A 21247-nucleotide genomic window follows, 5' to 3' on the forward strand; every position below is an offset into this window, starting at 1 on the left:
TTTATCTATTTAATTAAAAAATTAAATTATGAGCTGGGCAGTAGTGGCAGGCAGAGGCAGCTGGATTTCTGAGTTCGAGGCCAGCCTGGTCTACAGAGTGAGTTCCAGGACAGCCAAGGCTACACAGAGAAACCTTGTCTCAAAAACAAACAAACAAACAAACAACAAAAAAAAACAACAACAACAATAACAAAAAATTATGGATATGTATGTGGGTCTGCGAAGGAGTATGTATACAGCAGTGGTGTAGGCGCCTGTGGAGGTGTCAGAGCCCCTGGAGATGGAGTTACAGGGTTCTGAGAACAAAGTCCAGTACTTCCCAGGAATGGTATGTACTACTAACCACTGAATTACATCTCCAGCCCCCAAAGGGGACTTCACCTCCTGATTAGGTCACAACAATATCTGTCCCTTTCTAACTTATTGGGTTCCTTCTAGAATGTCTCCTCTTTAGCTTCCAAAGCTTGACTCAGGAATGATGAAGCCAGGATTCCATTTCAGGCATTGTGACCGCTGTTGGTGGGGTTGGTATCACACGTGTGAGGTCCCTTCAGGTAGGTTCTCATGGGAAGGGAATGACATGGACCCAGCAGCACTTGATCTCCAGCATGGAACAATGGTAGGCATGTCTGTGGGCAACAGTTCCTGCATAGACACTGGAGTGTATCTTGTACATCTGGGAGGTAAAGGCTTCAGTGAGAAATGGTCGCTAAGATGGCTTCTCATGTGGGCTGAAGCCTATTGCACGAGGCGGGTGTTCCTGGCTCACAGTCAAACTGTGGGTAGCCATGTAGTCCACAGAAGGAAGGATTCTCAGATGGATCTCATTAGCTTTTGTCCACCCCCATCCAGAGGACTGTGGTGTCCAGGCAGTGGATTATATGTATCCTTGAATGATGGACATCTTGCGGGAAGAGATTTGTCGCTCTATAGGCTCTTGAGGAGTCCAAACTTGGGAATAAGTTCAGTCACTATGACCTTTGCAACCTCTGTTCTTCAGGGGAACATGCACACCAATGGTTAAAGTGTCTGCAAGAGGTGCCTGTAAGAGATGCCCCATGTCCCTGGGCTTGTCATGCAGGTAAGTCTATTTCCCAGGCTTCTCCTAGTACCCCCTAGGACATTGATGTTTATTCATGGAGTTGTTTCCTTGGGAACTGCTCAATGATCTTTAAAAGATTTTTTTTTTCTTATAAAAAGTGATGTGCTATCTGACAGTCCTAGTTTGTCCCAGAGAGAAGGGTTGGTGAAGAGTTTTAGGAATTTTCCGTTGATTAGCTTCAGGGAAGAGCAATTTTCTTTTCTCTCCCTGAAGCCACCCTGTGTGTTGCAAAGCATGTCCCCATGAATCGTCCCATTCATTTTCCTCCTGGTACTATTGCAGATGTATTCCCTCTGGAGCATGTCCCCAACTTAGGCAGGCCTCTGTTGGCTCTGAGGGGAGAGTGCTCCTAGCAGCAACCTTGACAGCCTGTCCAGTCTGTTCCCTCTGACATTCCCTTCCATCCTTTCTTGAGGCCCTTTGCAGAGAATTGCTGCAACTCTGGAAGGAAGGAGATGTTGTCCAAAAGTTGATCTATGTCCTGGTGACGTACACTGTTGGATGATGTCTCTCCTTCCACATAGCGTCATGGGTACAGAGAACCAGGAAGGCACACTCCAAATCTATGGAGATACCAGTGCTCTGATCTTTGCTGAGCTCCAGTTCTGCCAGCTGAACCAGATCTGGAGGAAAAGGTGCCCACTGAATGGTCTCATTGAGCCTGATGACTGCATAGCCAACCCTATGGTTCCCTGTTCGGAAAAGCTTCCAATATGGGCTCTCTGCAGATGTGATGGTTTTGCCAATCTTCCCTGAAGTTGTCAGACTGCTGGGTTTATGTCTGCCTCCACCATGGATAAAAAAGAATTTGTCCTCCGATGGTAAGAACCGTACCATAGTTCCTGTGAGGTGGCTTGGTGAGCAAAGACACAGTCACGAAAGCCTGGTGGCTAGAGCTCCCTTCCAAGAACCCGTGTAAGGGTGAACTGAGAGAATTAAGCTTCCCTCATGTTACCTTGGTACGAAGGAACACCACGTAATAATACCAAGGAATACTGCTGGGTAAAGGAGTTGGAGTCTTAGGCAGGGTTAAGAAGAATGGGTGGAAGCACTGGAGAGATGTCTTAGCCATCGCAAGCAAGCATTGGATGCTGTTGCAAAGGGCAGAAGTATAATTGTCATCACCCACATGGCTGCTCATAAGCATCTATAACTCCAGTCCTATGGAATCGGATGCCCTGCTGTCTTCTGGTTTCTGCGGGCCCCAGGCACACATGTGGTACACAGATATACATGCAGGCAAACACTCATACAAATAAACTTTCTCTTCTGGACTCAGTGGGCACCATGTACAGACATGCAGGCAATGAGCTGGATGTGGTGGTACACACCTTTAATTCCAATACTGGAAGTTGTGTCTGTATGAGTTCAGGCCAGCCAGGTCTGCATAGCAAGTTCCAGGACTGCTAGGGCTTCCTACATAGGAAGAACTTGTCTCAAAGAAAACAAAAGCAACTTTGGCTGGAGAGGTGTGTTAAGAACATTGAGTGCTCTTCCAGAGGTTCTGAGTCACAGCACCTACATGACAGCTCACACCTGTCTGAAACTCCAGTTCTAGGGCTTCTGACACCCTCAGACAGATATTAAGACATGAAGGCAAAACACCAATGCACATAAAATAAAAATAAATTATATATTTCCTTTTTTAAAAGGATTTATTTATTTATTTTCTGTATATGATGCCAGAAGAGGGCATCAGACCCCATTATAGATGGTTGTGAGCCACCATGTGGTTGCTGGGAATTGAACTCATGACCTCTGAAAGAATAGACTGTGCTATTAACCACTAAGCCATCTCTCCAGCCCCCTAAATTATATATTTAAAAAAGGAAAACAGCCAGGTGGTGGCAGCGCACACCTTTAGTACCAGCACTTGGGAGGCAGAGGCAGGTGGATTTCTGAGTTCGAGGCCAGCCTGATCTACAGAGTGAGTTCCAGGACAGCCAAGGTTATACAGAGAAACCCTGTCTCAAAACTGCCCCCCTCCCAAAAAAAGGGAAAACAACCAGATAATTAAACCAAACAAACAAATAATCCTATAAGCAAGCACTAATACACATAGAATAAAGATTAAAAAGTTCCTTTTTTTAAAATGTGGGAGGACAGGGGCTGGAGAGGTGGCTCAAGTGGTTGAGAGTACTAACCACTCTGCCAGAGGACCTGGGTTCAGCTCTCAGCTCTGACATGGCAGCTCCTAATTGCCTATAACTCCAGTTTCAGGGGATCTGACATATATACATGCAGGCAAAACATGAATGCATATAAAGTAAAAATAAACACATTTTTTTTAAAAGAAAAAAAGGGATAAAGAAAAAGTTCTTTCAATCACAGAGTCAAAAATTGGAGAATAGTATTAAAGGTATCCCTTTTAGCCAGAGGTGGTGGCATACACCCTTTAATCCCAGCACGTGGCAGGCAGATTTCTGTGTGTTCCAGAACAGCTGTGTAGAGAGACCCTTGCCCCAAATCAATAAACAAACTAACTTCAAGTATTATTTCCTTCTGGAGGCCATTTCCTCCATTCTCCATTCTCCAGCCTTTACTCAGGACAGGCTCAAGGATAGAAAAATCTGTCAGGGATTTATCTTTCAAGGCCTATATGTGAAGTCAATCCCAGTGGGTGGGTGCAGTCTCAGGGTGCCTCTGTGGAAGAGGGACGGCTGCCCACCTGCAAGGCAAAAAGAAGCTATGTTGGAAAGTCTCTCACATCTCCTCAACTTGGCACCATCTGAGACACCATCAGGAAATCCTCTTGTTGGAGCTGGAAAGTTAAGAGTTTAGTGGTTAAGAAAAATATATGCTTAAACCTTAAAAAAAAAAAAAGAATACTAACTGCAGCCGGGCGGTGGCGCACGCCTTTAATCCCAGCACTTGGGAGGCAGAGGCAGGTGGATTTCTGAGTTCCAGGCCAGCCTGGTCTACAGAGTGAGTTCATGAGTTCAATTCCCAGCAACCACGTGGTGGCTCACAACCATCTGTCATGGGATCTGATGCCCTCTTTGGTGTATACTCATACAAATAAAATAAATAAATCTAGGAAAAAAGAAAGGAAGAAAGAGGGCTGGAGAAATGGCTCAGCAGTTAAGAGCGCCAACTGCTCTTTCGAAGGTCATGAGTTCAAATCCCAGCAACCACATGGTGGCTCACAACCATCCGATGCCCTCTTCTGGTGTGTCTGAAGACAGCTACAGTGTACTTACATATAATAAATAAATAAATCTTTAAAAAAAAAAGAAAGGAAGAAAGAAAGAAAGAAAGAAAGAAAGGAGGAAGGAAGGAAGGAAGGTACCCTTGTCTACTTGTCTCTGATGAAAGACCAGAAGTTAAGGAGTGGGTATCAGAGAAGTCTCCCTCTTAAGTGACTACAGTACCTGAATCCTTCCTGCATTTCCCCTGGCTAACTCTCACCTGCTTGTGATGGTCCCACTGTCAATTAAAGACCTTACATGTCAGGAAATTTCTATTAATTACAAGTCTGGAGCCTCCAGACTCTTCTCTCCAGGAGAGAATATTCTCCTTAGATATTCTCTCTGACCTTTCCTCCCTTCAAGTTCATAATCTGCCAGCCCGTGTTCCGTTCCTCGGTCTGGAAAGGAAGCCAGCCTGTTAGCACCCAGTGTGAACCTGAGACTAGGAAAGGTGATCAGTCAGGCAGCCTGTGTGTGAAGACTATATTGTGCTTTACTAACACATCTTGGATTTAAGTCCCTCTACGCTAGAGAGCACAGGGAAACAGAAAACAAAAGTGAGTAAAAAACTCAGGAGGTGAACTAGAACACCATTTCCTGTTTATGGCATAGCCGCAAAGGTCAGATTGAGAACAGGAAGGGGGAAGATTAGAAGGATAAAGGAGAAGAGAGAAAGAATGGTGATTTGTGTATTCCTGGATTTTCCAGCCAACTCACTTATCTGATATAGGAAAAGTGTGTGTGTGTGTTTGTGTGTGTGTGTGTGATGTCCTTGACAGCAACAGAGGCTTTCTTGTCTCAGATCACAACTTCTGCAACTGTCGCTCCAGGGCATCTGATGCCCTCTTTCTGGCTTTCTTGCACCTACAATCACATGTAGTACCCATACACACATAATATAAAAAGGAACCAGGCTTATCAGTGCACACCTTCATTGTTAGTATTCAGAAGTCTGGGAGTTCAAGCCTGGCCTACATAGTGAGTTCCAGGCCAGTCAGGGCTACATAGTGAAAACTTGTCTCAAAACTAATTGCTATATCTTTAACCTAAAAAATATATGATAAGATGGCAGGCAACTATTTGTGAATACAGACTGCCTTATAGTTTGCTCATGTCTCCAGCAGGGAAATACTGCATGAAGCACACTGATTATTTCTCACATAGCAACAGCCAAACACCTGAGCCACCACCTTTTCAGCATCCTCCTGAGTCCCCACTGTTGATGAAACAGCTGAGGATGACCAGAACACAAAGGCCAGATTGTTATTATTTCTGTTATTGGGGTGTGTGTTTGTGTGTGTCTGTGTCTGTCATACCATGCATATGAAGGTCAGAGACAACTTTATGGAACTGATTTTCCCTTTCACCTTCACTTGAGTTCCAAGACTCAAACTCCGGTCTCTAGATTTGTGTAGCAAGTGCCTTTTCCCACTGAACCATCTTGCTGGCCCTAAAAACAAAATTTTAAATGCATTCTGGCTGTCTATCATTTAACACTTTATTCCTTCATTTGTTTCCGACATCATCTCACTATGTAACCCAGAATAGACTTAGACCAGACTAGCCTTGTAAGAACTGAGCAAACAGGGATACCTCATAAAAATACCGGGAAGCCAGGAATGTCCATTAAGCTTAAAGTCAGTCTTAATATTCAAAAGAGTTTACTGAATAAACATTTGTCCCCAGGAGATGCCCTAATTGCGGGGAGTAATGATCCGGTTCCAGGAAATGTCTCCAGTAGCGGGTGGATCTCTCCCCACCCCTTCTACATACAAAAAGTATCTCCTCTTCACCTGGGGCACAAAGGACAATGGACACAAAAGACAATGGGCTCTATCAATGAGAGATAACCAGCTCATGTTGTAAACATATGTTCTGAAAGGGTATAAAGAGTATGTGCTTGCCAGGCAGTGTTGGTGGCACGCCTTTAATCCCAGCACTTGGGAGGCAGAGGCAGGTGGATTTCTGAGTTTGAGGCCAGCCTGGTCTACAGAGTGAGTTCCAGGACAGCCAGGGCTATACAGAGAAACCCTGACTTGGGGTGTGGGGTGAAAGAAAAAGAGTGTATGCGAAAGAGAAAAAGACGTTCCTCAGGATCGCCTTTGTCCCCATAGCAGGATGACCCCAGTATACTGGATCATTAAACCTCTTGCTTATTGCATTGATCTCCATCTCTGTGCCTTCATGAGTAGGACATCCATCCCCAAGTCTAACAGCCTCAAAACTCACAGAGCCCACCTGTTTCTGTTATTTTACAGTGTACATCACACATCAAATTGATAGTCACAATCAGCTTTAGTAGGCTTGGATGCCACTGAGGATGGACCCTCTCTTTGGTCAGGTTGGCAGTGATGTCATTGATTTGTGGGCTGGTCCTCTTCCTTGTAACCTCTTCTTTCTGTATAGTGGGTAGGTTCCTCTTTCTCTCGGTGTAGCAGGGGAAAGTGCACATACTCCAAAGTCACCAAGTTTTGTATTCCTCCTGAGCCCACCATTTGAAAGTTAATCTATTTTTTTAATTAAAAAAATAGATGTATCAGTGTTTTGCCTTCATGTATCTCTGCACACTACTTGTATGCATAGTGCCCACATTTTGTCAGAAGAGGGCACTAGATCCCCTTGAGCTACGGGTGTAAGCCACAATATGGGTGCTGGGCATCTAGCTTCTCTCCACAAGCAACCAGTGTTCATAACTGCTGAACCATCTCTGCCTTGGAATAACATGCTAACTCTGAACCATTGACAGTGTATGTGTGTAGAGTCCTTTCTACAGCATGACGTACAAATATGCTATTATAGACTGAAGTGCCCCTATTGGCACTGGCAGCAACTTGTAAATTGGGAGTGATAGCTGGGCTGTGATTGTGACCATGGCGGGCATGCTCAAGGCACGAAGCTTCTGGTTTCCACTGTTCTAATGCTATGTAGGTGCTGAGCCCACACAGGCCAGGATGATGGCGAAGTATTTGCTGCAGTGGGGTTGTGGGGGAGGGTCAGAGCATGCTCCAAGTAAGTTCTTGGGAACAAATGTTCATGTTCATTGCCTTTTGACAATAGTACTTAACCCCACGAGCAAACATGTTTTTTTTTAAAAGATTTATTCATTTTATGTATGTAAATACAGTTTCTCTCTTCAGAGACACCAGAAGAGGGCATTGGATTCCATTATAGACAGTTGTGAGCCACCATGTGGTTGCTGGGAACTGAACTCTAGAAAGACCTCTAGAGGAACAGTCGGTGCACTTAAGCGCTGAGCCAGCTCTCCAGCCCGAGCAAACTTGTCTTAACTGAAGATGTGACTTCTAGCAAAGCTTCCATTCAAAGACTCCTGACCTAGACAAAGAGAGCAGAGCAACTGCTCCTTGTATACATTGCTCACTCTGTACATCCTGGAGACTCCACAGTGGACTGCCCCAATCAGACAACCATGACCACCATCACCTGAAACATCCACTACATTCAGTCAATGGTAGTGGTGAAAGGATGTGTTTGCTACCTATTCTGGTAACTGTGACTGATACTAAGCCTGCCAGGCAATCCAAGTCCCCTTTGCCTTATTTTGCTCCAGACAAATGTGACCAAGACAATGAATGAAGGGCTTTGTTGCAAGGTGAAGCTCCTTCCAGAGCACTTGTTGAGCCTGCCAAAGAGTCCAGGCGGGCAGTAAAAGACATGATGGCACTGGCTGCCGCGGAGAAAATCACTAAGTTGTGGTAGCAGCAATATCAGTTTATATGATCCAGTCAGCACAGCTCAGTTCCCTCTTCTTTCTCTCCATTGTACCTCTTATTAAGAATCAGCTTTCAAGCCGAGCGGTGGTGGTGCACATCTGTAATCCCAGCACTTGGGAGGCAGAGACAGGCGGATTTCTGAGTTCGAGGCCAACCTGGTCTACAGAGTGAGTTTCAGGACAGCCAGGGCTACACAGAGAAACCCTGTCTCGGAAAAAAAAAATTAAATTCTCTGGGAAGCATGCTGGGTTCCTCAGAAGAAGCCACTGACAATGGCCTTTAGTTAGTGACGGCCCTGAGTTAGGGAGGGTGAGTCAGGAGCTGAGTCAGCCCCGGGGAAACCTAACTGGAGGAGATCACAGCCAGAACTGAGCTGGTCTCTGGAACTCCTCAGGGTCTCATCAAATATAGAAAAGCTAACATAACAGCCAACCAAAAATGTACTGTCAGTCTGCTTTGCCCCTACCAACCACATCAGAGGTTATCTGATCCTTCTGGAAAGTTCCCCCAGCCCTTTATAAGGCGGCCTGCAAGCCCCTGGAGTCATCGTCATTTTGATGAATGGTTGACCCCTGTATCTGGGAATTTCTGCAGAATAAACGCTCTTTGCCTTTGCATACCATGGGAGTCTGGGGGGCTTCCTTCCTCGATTCTTGGAGTCTAACAGCTGCTTTTCCAGAGGACCTGGAAAACTCAATTCCTATTGCCTACATGGCAGATCACAACTGTCTACTATAACCCCTGGGAAGATCTAGCATCCTCAGACAAATATACATGCAGGCAAAACACCAATACACATTTAAGAACAAACAAACAAACAGGACTGAAAAAAATTAAAAAGAATCAACTTTAGACAGGGTTTCTCTATGAAGGTCTGGCTGTCCTGGAACTCTTTCTGTGGCGTGTCACTGCCCAGCAAGAGTCAACTTTCAACAGCCACGCCATTCTGCTGTCTAGGTTGGGGCAGTTGTCTTGTTCAGCATTTACATTGTGCCAGCCTTAGTATCTACCCTGAGCCCAGCTTAACCAATCCCCTATTGGGCAGCCAAAGACAGGTGTGTAGATCTCTTTTATCCAAATTATATTGAAAGAGAAAACTCTTTTACAAAGATAGTAAAAAGCTTTTCAGGGGCTGGAGAGATGGCTCAGCAGTTAAGAGAACATCCCAGGGGTCCCGAATTCAATTCCCAGCAACCACATAGTGGCTCACAACCATCTGTAATGTGGATCCGATGCCCTCTTCTGGTGTGTCTGAAGACAGTGACAGTGTATCCACACACATGAAATAAATACATAAATCTTTAAGAGAGAGAGAGAGAGAGAGAGAGAGAGAGAGAGAGAGAGAGAGAGTTTGGGGCTGGTGAGATGGCTCAGTGGGTAAGAGCACCGACTGCTCTTCTGAAAGTCCTGAGTTCAAATCCCAGCAACCACATGGTGGCTCACAACCACCTGTAATGAGATCTGACACCCTCTTCTGGTGCATCTAAAGATAGCTACAGTGTACTTATTTATAATAATAAATAAATCTTTGGGCCTGAGCAAGCAGGGACTAAGTGAGCAGGGTCTACTGGAGCAAGCAGAGCTAATCAGAGCAAGTGCAGTTGACTGGAGAGAGCAGAGGTCCTAAAGTCAATTCCCAACAACCCGATGAAGGCTCATAACTATCTGTATAGCTACACTGTGTACTCATATACATAAAATAAATAAATAAATCTTTTAAAAGAAGTTTGTCATACTAACATACTAAGATAAAATCAGTACCTGATTCTTTGTTCATAATAAAGACTCAAAACTTTATCTGATGTTATTCATGTTCACAAAAACTGATTTAGAAAACAAGGGATTTTGCTTTATCCTTTTCCTAAGAGAGACATTTAAACCCTGTAGTTAAATTTCTGCAAATGCTAGATATGTTTTATTATTGGGTAAAACTTTTCCCTGCTAAAATGAACCCTGTCTTAAAGTTAGGAAAAATTCTGTTACAAAAATTTTCCCAGCCGGGCAGTAGTGGCACATGCCTTTAACATTCAGGAGGCAGAGGCTGGGATTAAGGACAACTAAGGCTACACAGAGAAACCTTGTCTTGGAAAAAAAAATAAAGAAGCAAAGATTTATCCCTGCTTAAGACATTCAACTAAGTTACACAGTGATCATAAAATTTACTGGACAGAAACTTAAATCTGTATAAATTCGGCCTATAAAGCAGAGAATTCATTACATATACCTTCCCGAGTCACCTAGATTAAGAGTTAGATAAACACTCCCACTGTAAACCTCTTCCTAGTTCCTGTGAACAATGGCAACAGAATTGCACTGAAACTTCTTTCTCTGCAACCGGAAGAAAAAGCCTGAAGTCTTATTACAAAGATGGCTCTGTGGTTAAGAGCACTGGCTGCATTTTCAGAGGATCTGGGTTCAATTCTCAGTACCCACATGTAACTCCAGTTCCAGGGTCTCCTAACACCCTCAGACAGACACACATGCAGGCAAAACACCAATGCACATAAGGAAAAAAAAAAAAAAGACTACACATAAAGGCAATAACATGTCCTCACTTTTATTAGGTATTTGACACAGTAATTTACCCACATCCCCTACCTCACTTAGGCCAAGTTTTCTTTTCTTTCTTTTTTTTTTTTTAAAGATTTATTTATTATTATATGTAAGTACACTGTAGCTGTCTTCAAACACACCAGAAGAGGGCGTCAGATCTCATTATGGGTGGTTGTGAGCCACCATGTGGTTTCTGGGATCCGAACTCAGGACCTTCAGAAGAGCAGTCAGTGCTCTTACCCGCTGAGCCATCTTGCCAGCCCCAAGTTTTCATTGTTATAAAATATTGAAAAGCTTATTTTCTTTTTTAATTTCTTTTTCTTCTTCTTCTTCTTCTTCTTCTTCTCCTTCTTCCTCTCTCTCTCTCCTCTCTCTCTCTCTCTCTCTCTCTCTCTCTCTCTCTCTCTCTCTCTCTCTCTCTCTCTGTTTGTTTTTTGAGGCAGGGTTTCTCTGTGTAGCCCTGGCTGTCCTGGAACTCACTCTGTAGACCAGGCTGGCCTCGAACTTAGAAATACACCTGCCTCTGCCTCCCAAGTGCTGGGATTAAAGGTGTGCGCCACCACTGCCCCCAAAGAAGGTGCTTTTAAAATCACTATAGGTGGTGACGCACGCCTTTAATCCCAGCACTTGGGAGGCAGAGGCAGGTGTATTTCTAAGTTCGAGGCCAGCCTGGTCTACAGAGTGAGTTCCAGGACAGCCAGGGCTACACAGAGAAACCCTGTCTCGAAAAGCCAAAAACAAACAAACAAACAAACAAACAAACAAAACCACCTTGTTTTGTCTTTTTTTCTTCTTTAAATATCTGTTTGTCTATTTCCCATCCAAGACAGAATTTCTCTGTATAGCCTTGGCTATCCTGTAACTCAGTCTGTAGACCAGGCTAGCCTTGAACTCAGAGATCCATGTGCCTGCCTTTGCCTCTTGAGTGTTTGGGTTAAGGGTGCGCATCACCACCTACCACCTTGCTCTTTTAAACATTTTTTGGGGGGGAGGTTGAGGGAGGGCATGTGTTACAGTACTCATACAGAGGTTAGAGGACAACTTGCAGGGGTCAGTTTTCTCCTTAAACTCTGTAGGTCCTAGGGATTGAACTCAGGTTGCCTGGCTTGGTGGCAAGTGGCCTAACCTGTTGAGCCATGTCTCAGACCCTTCAAAATCTTTCTATAGTTGACCTGTTTCTGCTCCCATTTTTAATTTTTTTTTTTTTTTAAGAGACAGAGTCTCACTATGTAACCCTGAGTGTTCTGGAGTCTCTATACAACAGGTTGGTTCTGTACTCAAGAGATCCACCTGCCTCTGGCTCAAGGTGTGCCACGCCCAGCTATGCCTAATTTTACGAAGTTCTGAGGTTTAAACCTAGGGTTTCAGCTTCATGAATGCCAGGTGAGCACCACTAATTGAGCCATATCTCCAATTTCTTTTCCTTTTTTTTTTCTTTCTTAAAGCTTTATTTATTTATTTATTTATTTATTTTTATGTATTCACCATTGTTCTCTTTAGACACACTAGATGAGGGCATCTTAACCACTGAGCCATCTTTACAGCCCTCTTTTCCTTTTTAAAGATTTATTTTATGTATATGAGTACACTATAGCTGTCTTCAGACACACCAGAAGAGGCCATCAGATCCCATTACGGATGGTTGTGAGCCACCATGTGGTTGCTGGGAATTGAACTCAGGACCTCTGGAAGACCAGTCAGTGCTCTTAACCACCGAGCCATCTCTCCAGCCCTATCTCTAGTCTTGCTCCTTTTTTTGTTCTTTGTCGTGTGTGGGTGACTGTCTCAATAACAGAAACAATAGCAGAGTCACAGAGGAAGACATTCAAGGGTATGCTCTGACAATATTTAACCCCGCATTCGTTCTCTGGAAATGGAGTTATAGGTGGTTGTAAACTGCTGATTTGAGTGTTGAGATCTGAACTTGATTCTCTCCAAGAGCAGCAAATGCTCATCAGCCCGTGCACTGGCTTGCCTTCTCTCTCTCTTTCTTTTTAAAGTTGTGTGAGTGGTAAAGATGCATGCACATGTGTGGAGGCCAGAGGTTGGCATGGGTGTTTGCTTCAATTGCTCCTTACCCCTTTTCCTCACACTTTTTTGAACAGAAAAGAAACAAAAACAAAAACAAACAAAAAAACAAAAAAACACCGAAAACCCCTGTGAATCTGAAGATCACTAATTCTGCTAGACTAGCTGGAAAGCAAGACCAACATTCCTCTTCTGCCTCTCCAGCCTTGTGAGACAAGTGTGTGTCATTATGCCCAGCTTTTTATCTGGAAGCCAGGATCCAAACTGAGGCCTTGTTTGCACAAGCATGTCAATCTACTAAAGCATCCAGGCCCAACTTATTATATTTTCTTTCTTTTTAATTATTTATTTATTATATGTAAGTACACTGTAGCTCTAGTGTGTCCAGATGGTTGTGAGCCACCATGTGGTTGCTGAGAACTGAACTCAGGACCTTCAGAAGAGCAGTCAGTGCTCTTAACCCGCTGAACCATCTCTCCAGCCCCTTATTATATTTTCTTGTTAACAATTTTTAGTAAACAAGAATTGTTTTGTATGATATATATGTCTGTGTGGGTAAGCACATGCCACAGTGCCTGTTGTGGTCAGAAGGTAACTTGTGGGAGTTGGTTCTTCTATCATGTGGGTCCTGGGGATTTAATTCAAGTTGTGAGCCTCCATGGAAAATACTCTTTTTTTACTGCACTCACTGGGTCATTATATACACACACACACACACACACACACACACACACACACACACACACACACACACACGTACATGTACATATATATGTGTGTGTGTGTATATATTCTATCTGCATGCATACCTGCATGCCAGAAGAGGGCATCAGACCCCATTATAGATGGTTGTGAGCCACCATGTAGTTACTAGGAATTAAACTCAGGACTTCTGGAGGAGCAGCCAGTGCTCTTCACCTCTGACCCATCTCTCCAGCCTCATTACAATATTTTTAAACTTACATTTGTGTGTATGTATGGGCACATATATGTCATAGTGAAAAGTCATAAACAACTTATGGAAATTAGTCTTCTAGCATTTGAATCCTTAGGATAGAACTAAGATGGTCAAGCATGAGCCTTTACCTGAGACAATTTTAGCAGCCCCATTACAATATTTTTATACATTATCATCTCATATTTCTAAAACCATCGAGATTTATTTACTTGCCAAGCTTTCCTCTCTCTGTATTTTCTCCCAAGTTACTTTTGTGTGTGTCTCCATTACTTGTATCTGGTGATCTTTGACTTAATTTACATTTATGACTAAACACTGGAAAAATCAATTGTATTCTGATATAAGTTTAGAGGAGCAGGAAAATAAAATTCGAAGATATCTAAATAGACGAACATAGCATTTATATATTTTGTTTTGTTTTTGTTTTTGTTTTTCGAGACAGGGTTTCTCTGTGTAGCCCTAGCTGTCCTGGAACTCACTCTGTAGATCTGGTCACTCTGTAGACCAGGCTGGCGTTGAACTCGGAAATCCGCCTGCCTCTGCCTCCCAAGGGCTAAGATTAAAGGCGTGTGCCACCACCACCCGGCAGCATTTATATTTTTGAGACAGGGTCCCACTACATAGGTCAGGTTGGTCTCAAACTCACAATACCTGTCTCTCTGCCTGGGATTACAGGTGGCACTAACACACTTGGTCCTATCATATTTAAAGTGTGATAAAGGATTGAAGAGATGGCTCACTCTTTCAAGGACCTGGGTTCATGTCCTAGAACCCACTTAGTGTGGCTCACAACTGTTTGTACCTCCAGTTCCAGGGAATCCTATGCTCTCTCCTGACCTTTAAGGCACCAGGCATGCACATGCTACATATACATAATACATACATACGTGTAGGTAAAAGAAACTTACATAAAATATATAGATCAAGATGGCCTTAAACTGGGCTGGTGAGATGGGCTCAGTGGGTAAGAGCACTGAATGCTCTTGATGTCCTGAGTTCAAATCCCAGCAACCACATGGTAGCTCACAACCACCCATAATGAGATCTGACACCCTCTTCTAGTGCATCTGAAGACAACTACAGTGTACTTATTTATAGTAATAAATAAATCTTAAAAAAAAAAAAAAAGCCTCCCAACAGGATGGTGAAGGCCTGTACAGAGGTTTAAAAAAAAAAAAAAAGCCTTAAACTCACATATGTGTATATGTATATATATGTATATATATTTATATAGCTGCTAAGCTTTTGTTATTTGTTATATATATTATATGTGTATATATATATGCATATACACACACACATACATATACATCTATATACACACATATACTTCTGTCTCCCAAATGTTGGAATTAAAGGCATTTCACAATCACACCACCTCCAGGTAAGACATTTATAAATATTTATATAGTCATCAATATAATCTTTTTTTGTTTTGTTTTTTTGTTTTTTGAGACAGGGTTTCTCCCTGTCTTTCACGACTGCCTAGATAATATACTTTCTTTCTAAATGGGAAAAAAATAAACTTGGTTTCTTGATTTATGCCATATACAAAGATAAAATTCAGAATTTAAAGACCTAAAAAGAAAAAGTACAAATATGAAAAGCACATCAGGTCTGGAAACATGGTTCATGTAAGGTTCTTGCCTCAAGGCTAATCACCACTGCAGAGCTCATGTGGATTGAAGAACAAATAACAAAAGCACTAAAAATCCAACAATGCATACTAACCAAAGAGTTACAGATAAAGAAAAAGCTTTATTTCCAAAAAAGTAAGAAAACAAAACAACAGATTTTGTTTGCAACAGAGTTTCTCTGTGTAGCCCTGGCAGTTCTGGAACTCACTCTGTAAACCAGACTGGCCTCAGATACTAACTGCCAAGTGCTGGGACTATAGATGGGCACCACTATGCTGCCAACAAAGGTTTTTTTTTTTATAAACTTTTATGTCTTGTCCTTAGTTGTTATGCTTTTTGTTTTGCTTTATCTCTCTGTGTAGCCCTGGTTGTCCTGGAACTACATAGCAAGTTTTAGAATAGCTGGGCTATATTTGGGCTATATTAAGACCCTGTTTTGAATTCATTCTTTTTTTTTTTTTTTTTTTTTTTTGGTTTTTCTGTTTAGCTCTGGCTGTCCTGGAACTCACTATGTAGACCAGGCTGGCCTTGAACTCAGTCAAATTCATTTTTAAAAAAGAAAAAAACTGCCAGGCGGTCGGTGGTGGCACACGCCTTTAATCCCAGTACTTGGGCGGCAGAGGCAGGCAGATTTCGAAGTTTGAGGCCAGCCTGGTCTACAGAGTGAGTTCCAAGACAGCCGGCGATACACAGAGAAACCCTTTCTCGAAAAACCAAAACCAACCAAACAAAAAAAGAATTTTAATTTAAAAAAATCTATTTTTTTGCTTAGTTATAATTTTTCTAACATTAAAATTAATAGAAAATAATTGCACAAAATGGTGGCATACATCTTTGATCCCAGCCTCAGGAAGCAGATTCAGGCAGATCTCTGAGGTCTACTAAGGAGCTCCAGGCTAGCCAAAAGCAACACAGTAAGGCTCTTTTTTTTTTTTGGTTTTTTCGAGACAGGGTTTCTCTGTGTAGCCTTGGCTGTCCTGGAACTCACTCTGTAGACCAGGCTGGCCTTGAACTCAGAAATCTGCCTGCCTCTGCCTCCCAAGTGCTGGGCTTAAAGGCGTGCGCCACCACCGCCCTGCAAAGCTCTGTCTGAAATACAAAAAAAACCTATTTGGCCACAGTGCAATTTATCTCATGAATTATTGAGTTAGTGTTCTTATACTTAGGGAAGCAGTTATTTTACTTTTAAACAAGTACCTTGGGCTGGAGAGATGGCTCAGCAGTTATGAGCACTGACTGCTTTTCCAGAGGTCCTGAGTTCAAATTCCCAGCAACCACATGGTGGCTGACAGCCATCTGTAATGGGATCTGATGCCCTCTTCTTGTGTGAATGAAGATATCGACAGTGTACTTATACACATACAATAAATCTTAAAAACAAAAAAACAAAAAAAACTACCTTTTGGCAATGTAAGCTATCTTTTTCTAGAAATGCTGCTGGAATTATCTCTATTTCCTCAATAATAAAATCACTTTCCTTTTAATCCTAGCACTTGGGAGGCAAAGGCAGGTGGATTTCTGAGTTCAAGGCCAGCCTGGTCTACAGAATGAGTTCCAGGACAGCCAGGGCCACACAGAGAAACCCTGTCTCGAAAAACCAAAAAAATCATTTTCTCTTTTTGGAAATGAAAAAAATATTTAATGAAGGGTAAAAGAGCCTGCTGCCAAGCCTGAGACCTTGACCTGGATTCACAGAACCCACACTGTGAAAAGAACTAACTCCCACATGTTGTTCTGACTTCTACATGTGTATACTACCCCGATAGACACAAAATAAAACATAAGCCCTGGATGGTTCTGCAAATTAAAAGAACCTTGACAAAACCAAGATGAAGACCTTTAGCATAAATAAAGGCTTTATTGGTCAGTTTGGATGAATGACAGGCTAGCATAAGCTCAATTAATTGTTTCACACATTTAAGACCCCAGGATGACAGACAAAGCTAAGCTTATTGGCAATGGGCAACAGGAGGGGAGTGGGAAGAACCTGAAGGCTTCTGAAGTTTAAGAAAGCTATCGGGACCGAAACCAACGTCCTAGGAGCAAATCCAGGATGGAAAAGGGATCATCCAAAGCCGAAGACCTCTGAGAGTCTAAGGGAGAAAATCATTCCGGAAAGAGAGAAAACGTTACCAAATGGTAGGCATGTCTTTTTCCCAAAAAGTTAAGAGATGGGCCTTTTGAATTATACTCTTAACTTACCACTTCTGGAAATGTCATGGGCTTCTTGATGGGTCACTGTGGTCTCTCTCCGGCCCTCACTGTCTACCACAGTGCGGTGTTCCTCCACTGTCTGCAAGAGAAGTCCCAACATATTCCTAACAGCACTATATTGAGTTTAGTATTTTCTTATACTGGTCCCTTTCCCTAGAGTATTATCTGGGCAGTTATTTTAACTTCTTTCTCTCAACTCACCCCATCTGGCTTAGTGATCTTGGTCACAGAGATGCTTTTGAAATATGATTTGGGCTGGGGTTGAAGAAGTGGACCCAGACCTTCCTGGGAAACCTGGGAGTCAAGATCTGGAAGGGCAGAGAGATGACAAGCCAGGAGAAAGTGGAAGGAGGATAATCAGTGTTTCTGAGAACTTCAGGAGAATGGCATGGCAAATTTGCCTTCCACTAAGACTCACCTTTGTCCTCTTTGGCTCTAGAATGGGGACTCACAGGCCATGTATCATCCAACTGTAGAAGAAGCCACACACAGTCAGTGGAAAGACACCTTCCAATCTTAAACTTGAAGGTCAGAGAACCCATACTCCTCCCTAGTTCCAAAACCCCAGAAACATTTCCATTTGGGCAGTGTGTGTTCACACACCTTCTTCCTTAGTTTTATATGGACTTCTACCAAAAAGAATTCCTGAAATTCTTTCCTGCACTTTTAAGATTTCTTAACCAGGAATTTAAACTAGTAATTAAAAAAACCACAATATTTCCATTTCCCCTTTTGTATTCTGTTCTAGTTCTAATATTGCAAAGAGAAAACAAAAGCAATGGGGTTGGGAAGAAGGCTCACAGGTTAAGAACATTTCCTGCTCTTGAGGATTCAACACCTCATCACAAGCACCTGCACCCAAACAAATTCACACAGGCACACATACATACAAAATAAATAAATTTTAAAAACCACAAACAGCAACAAAATCCCAATTAACAACCGCAGCTGAGGCCAGCATGGTCTATGTAGCAAGTTCCAGGTCAGCCAATACTAAGGAGACCCTGTCTCAAAATACATAAACAAACAAACAAATAAATAAAATAAGAGAGAAGGGACACCCCTGCAGAAGACCACAGTTTATAGTTCCCAGCAAGAACTATATATGGCTCATAACCATATATAACTTGAGTTCCAGGGGATTCAGAATCCTTTTTGACCTCTGTGGACACAAGGTACATGTGGTACAGAAACACTCAAGTAGGCAAAACACTATACATATAAAAGAAAATAAATAAATCTTAGACTAGTTATGGTGGCTCATATTTAATCCAGATCTCTAAATCTACACAGTGAAGTAAGTTTCAAAACAAAAATCCCAATAAAGAAGAAAATCCAGATAAATGCACTAATTCGAGGGGCTAAATTTCCAACTCAACTCTAAGAGATTCCAGTTCAGGTGCAGACAGAGTACTCACCCTATGAAAGGGTCCCTGGGACCCCCAATCTGGAGCTGGTTTGGTGGAATCAGGTTTTGCATGACTCTCCAAGACCCCCTCAAAGATCCTGGGTTGGTGACTATCTGGGTACTTAAGCATTGAGTCCCGTAGTGTCTGTCCCTCCCGCAGTCTCTTACCAGGTGTTTCTGACTCAGGACCTGGAAGTTCTGTGGAAAGTTGGTAGGTGATTCTGTGATAGGAAGGGCCTTGAAACACTTTAAACCCTTTTAAAATTAATTTCTGTAGACTATCCCAACTACTCTGTAAGTTCTGTTTACCCCTAACCCACTAGAAACCCATAGGTTCTCCCTCAGGGAAATTCACACACCAGGAGAGTGGGAAGGCAAGGTCCAAGCCCCCATCTCGCTGAAGATGCTATTAAAATCTCGTACTAGATCATCAAAGCCAAAGTTGCCGTGGAATCGCATCCCTCCTCTGGGGCTGAAGCTGAAATCGAATTCCTCTGGAGGCTGAGAACCATCAAACGCATAGCTCTCTCGACCCCACGCGCCTCTGTCTTCCTCCTCTTCGTCATCATCATCGTCGTCATCATCTCGAGTCATTCCTCCAAAAAAAGGCTCTCTGTGGCTGAGAGTGGAGGCAGATAAGCCACGAAGACTTCAACACTGTCTAAGCCATATAAAAATCAACCCAAGGGAGCAAAATGGGCCAAAGGGGTCTGGGCAGCTGAAGAAAACACTGGAGATTTAGTTTCAAAACAACTCTGATGGAACTCCTAGGGTTTTGTATTGCTTCTAAACAGAGTCTCTCCGCACCTCCCAACAGCTCCCAAACGACCCCCCATGACTTTTCTTCAGGGTCAAACTGCCCACTACTAATTGCCCAATGACTTGCTCATGGTCCTCTTCCTCAGGCCCCCCATTGTCTTCTCCGCCCAGGTCCCTGTTGCATCACCCCAGTCTGGAGAAAGGTGTGGTTTCTGTCCTCTTAACCACTGCTTTGATAACTGTGGCGGGGTGAGAATGCGATCTTTGACCTCTCAGCAGGAGCTGAATGGGGCGGGAAAGGAAGCTTTCCAAAAATATGAAGGAGTCAAGTGTCCACCAAAACACCCCTCCCTTATGTCCAGCCCAGAACTATTCTCACCTCCGAGGTCCAGGAAAGCCGAAAAAGCCTCGGAAAAGATCAAAGACGCTCATTCCCGTAGGGGCACTAGAAACTTTGAACCTCTGCAGCCCATGGGCAACACGAGACCACCATCAGCTTACGCTACCCTGTCGGATACAGCCAGGGTTCAGCGTTTGCTGCCGGAAAGCAAGCCTCCGATGCGGCATTGTCGTAAAAGCTGTAACCCGGAGGAGGAAGAGGCGGGGCTGACGGCGCTCCTCAGACATGAAGCTTCTATACGCTACCTTTCAGTTTTGAGTGAGGGTGGACGGTCGAAATTCCCACTGTCCAAGGACCACATCCCTTCTAGGTGATTCTTCCTCCTGCCGATCTGCCAGGCCCCAAGGGGTGTTTCCGTTTCTCTCTGGAGGGTCCCAGGTAGCCGCCAGAGGGAGTGGCCTGTTCACTCACTGGCCTGCTTCATCCCAGGATCAGAAAACACCTCCCACCTCGTGTTTTGTTTCTATACTGATGTCGGTGACGTCTAATACTAGGTTAGGCAGTGTTTTACCAAGTTCCTGAAACCGCGATTTCCCTACTGCTGAATAAAGATGCTAGGAATCTCTTCAGCTAGTAGGGAGTTTTTAAACTTGTTTTTTCGATACAGGGTTTCTGTGTGTGGTTCTGGCTGTCCTGGAACTCGATAGTAGACCAAGGGGGCCACAGACTCAGAGACTTGCCTGCCTATGCCTCCCAAGTGCTGGGATTAAAGGCGGTTGCCACCACACACTGCTGCTTTTAAAAAACTAAACAGTTGGCGACCAACAAGGTAAGAATTGTATACTAGGGAGGAATGAGAAGCTACTTAAGCGTGTCTTGAAAAAACCACACAGTAATGAAACTTGATGGTGCTTCAGGCCACTTGGGAGGAAATGAGGCCAGCCTGCTCCTCACCGAGGCAAGTCAGAGCTACAGAGTGAGACTCTTGACTCAAAATAAACAGACCCCCACTTCCCACCCCGGCACAGAGGATACTTGCAGTTTTGGAAGGCTGAAACAGGAGGTTGAGTCCTTGGCAATATGACTTGATAAAGAAAAACAAAACTTCTCTTTTATGTAATTGAAATCCAAAACCCTTTTACTGCACCATGTCCCCATCCCAGGTCTTGCTCTACAATCATAGGTTCCTTTCCCCAAACGCAGGCATTTCAAAGCCACATCAAATAGGCAAGGCAAGGTGTAGTGCTGAGAACCTTTAACCTTAGTTCAAGAGGTAGAGGCAGGCAGATCTCTGAATGTGGGACCAGCTTGGTCTCCAAGTTCCAGGCC

The 21247-nt window shown here is 43.4% G+C and overlaps 1 protein-coding gene and 1 long non-coding RNA gene across 3 annotated transcripts; one reads left to right on the top strand and one right to left on the bottom strand.

The window, feature by feature from the left end:
* The first annotated feature begins 561 nt into the window (after positions 1–561).
* Positions 562–21239, top strand: LOC116093194. 2 transcript variants are annotated; one of them, XR_004119659.1, is made up of 3 exons: positions 562–619; positions 1001–1081; positions 20586–21239. It is a non-coding gene; the product is annotated as an uncharacterized LOC116093194 (long non-coding RNA). The 2 variants fall into 2 exon arrangements; XR_004119658.1 differs by lacking the exon at positions 20586–21239 and adding an exon at positions 1518–1918.
* Positions 17036–20403, bottom strand: Hax1 (HCLS1 associated protein X-1). Its single transcript, XM_031374551.1, has 8 exons — positions 20224–20403; positions 19958–20085; positions 19179–19438; positions 18830–19017; positions 17830–17881; positions 17613–17719; positions 17400–17490; positions 17036–17290 (listed from the first exon to the last, which is right to left on the bottom strand). Exons 2-8 carry the CDS (start codon positions 20008–20010, stop codon positions 17211–17213), a joined length of 831 nt encoding a protein of 276 aa, XP_031230411.1. The 5' UTR covers positions 20011–20085; positions 20224–20403; the 3' UTR covers positions 17036–17210.
* Positions 21240–21247: the final 8 nt, after the last annotated feature.

The sequence above is a fragment of the Mastomys coucha genome, unplaced genomic scaffold (genome assembly GCF_008632895.1).
Source record: "Mastomys coucha isolate ucsf_1 unplaced genomic scaffold, UCSF_Mcou_1 pScaffold16, whole genome shotgun sequence".
Taxonomy (NCBI): Eukaryota; Metazoa; Chordata; class Mammalia; order Rodentia; family Muridae; genus Mastomys; species Mastomys coucha.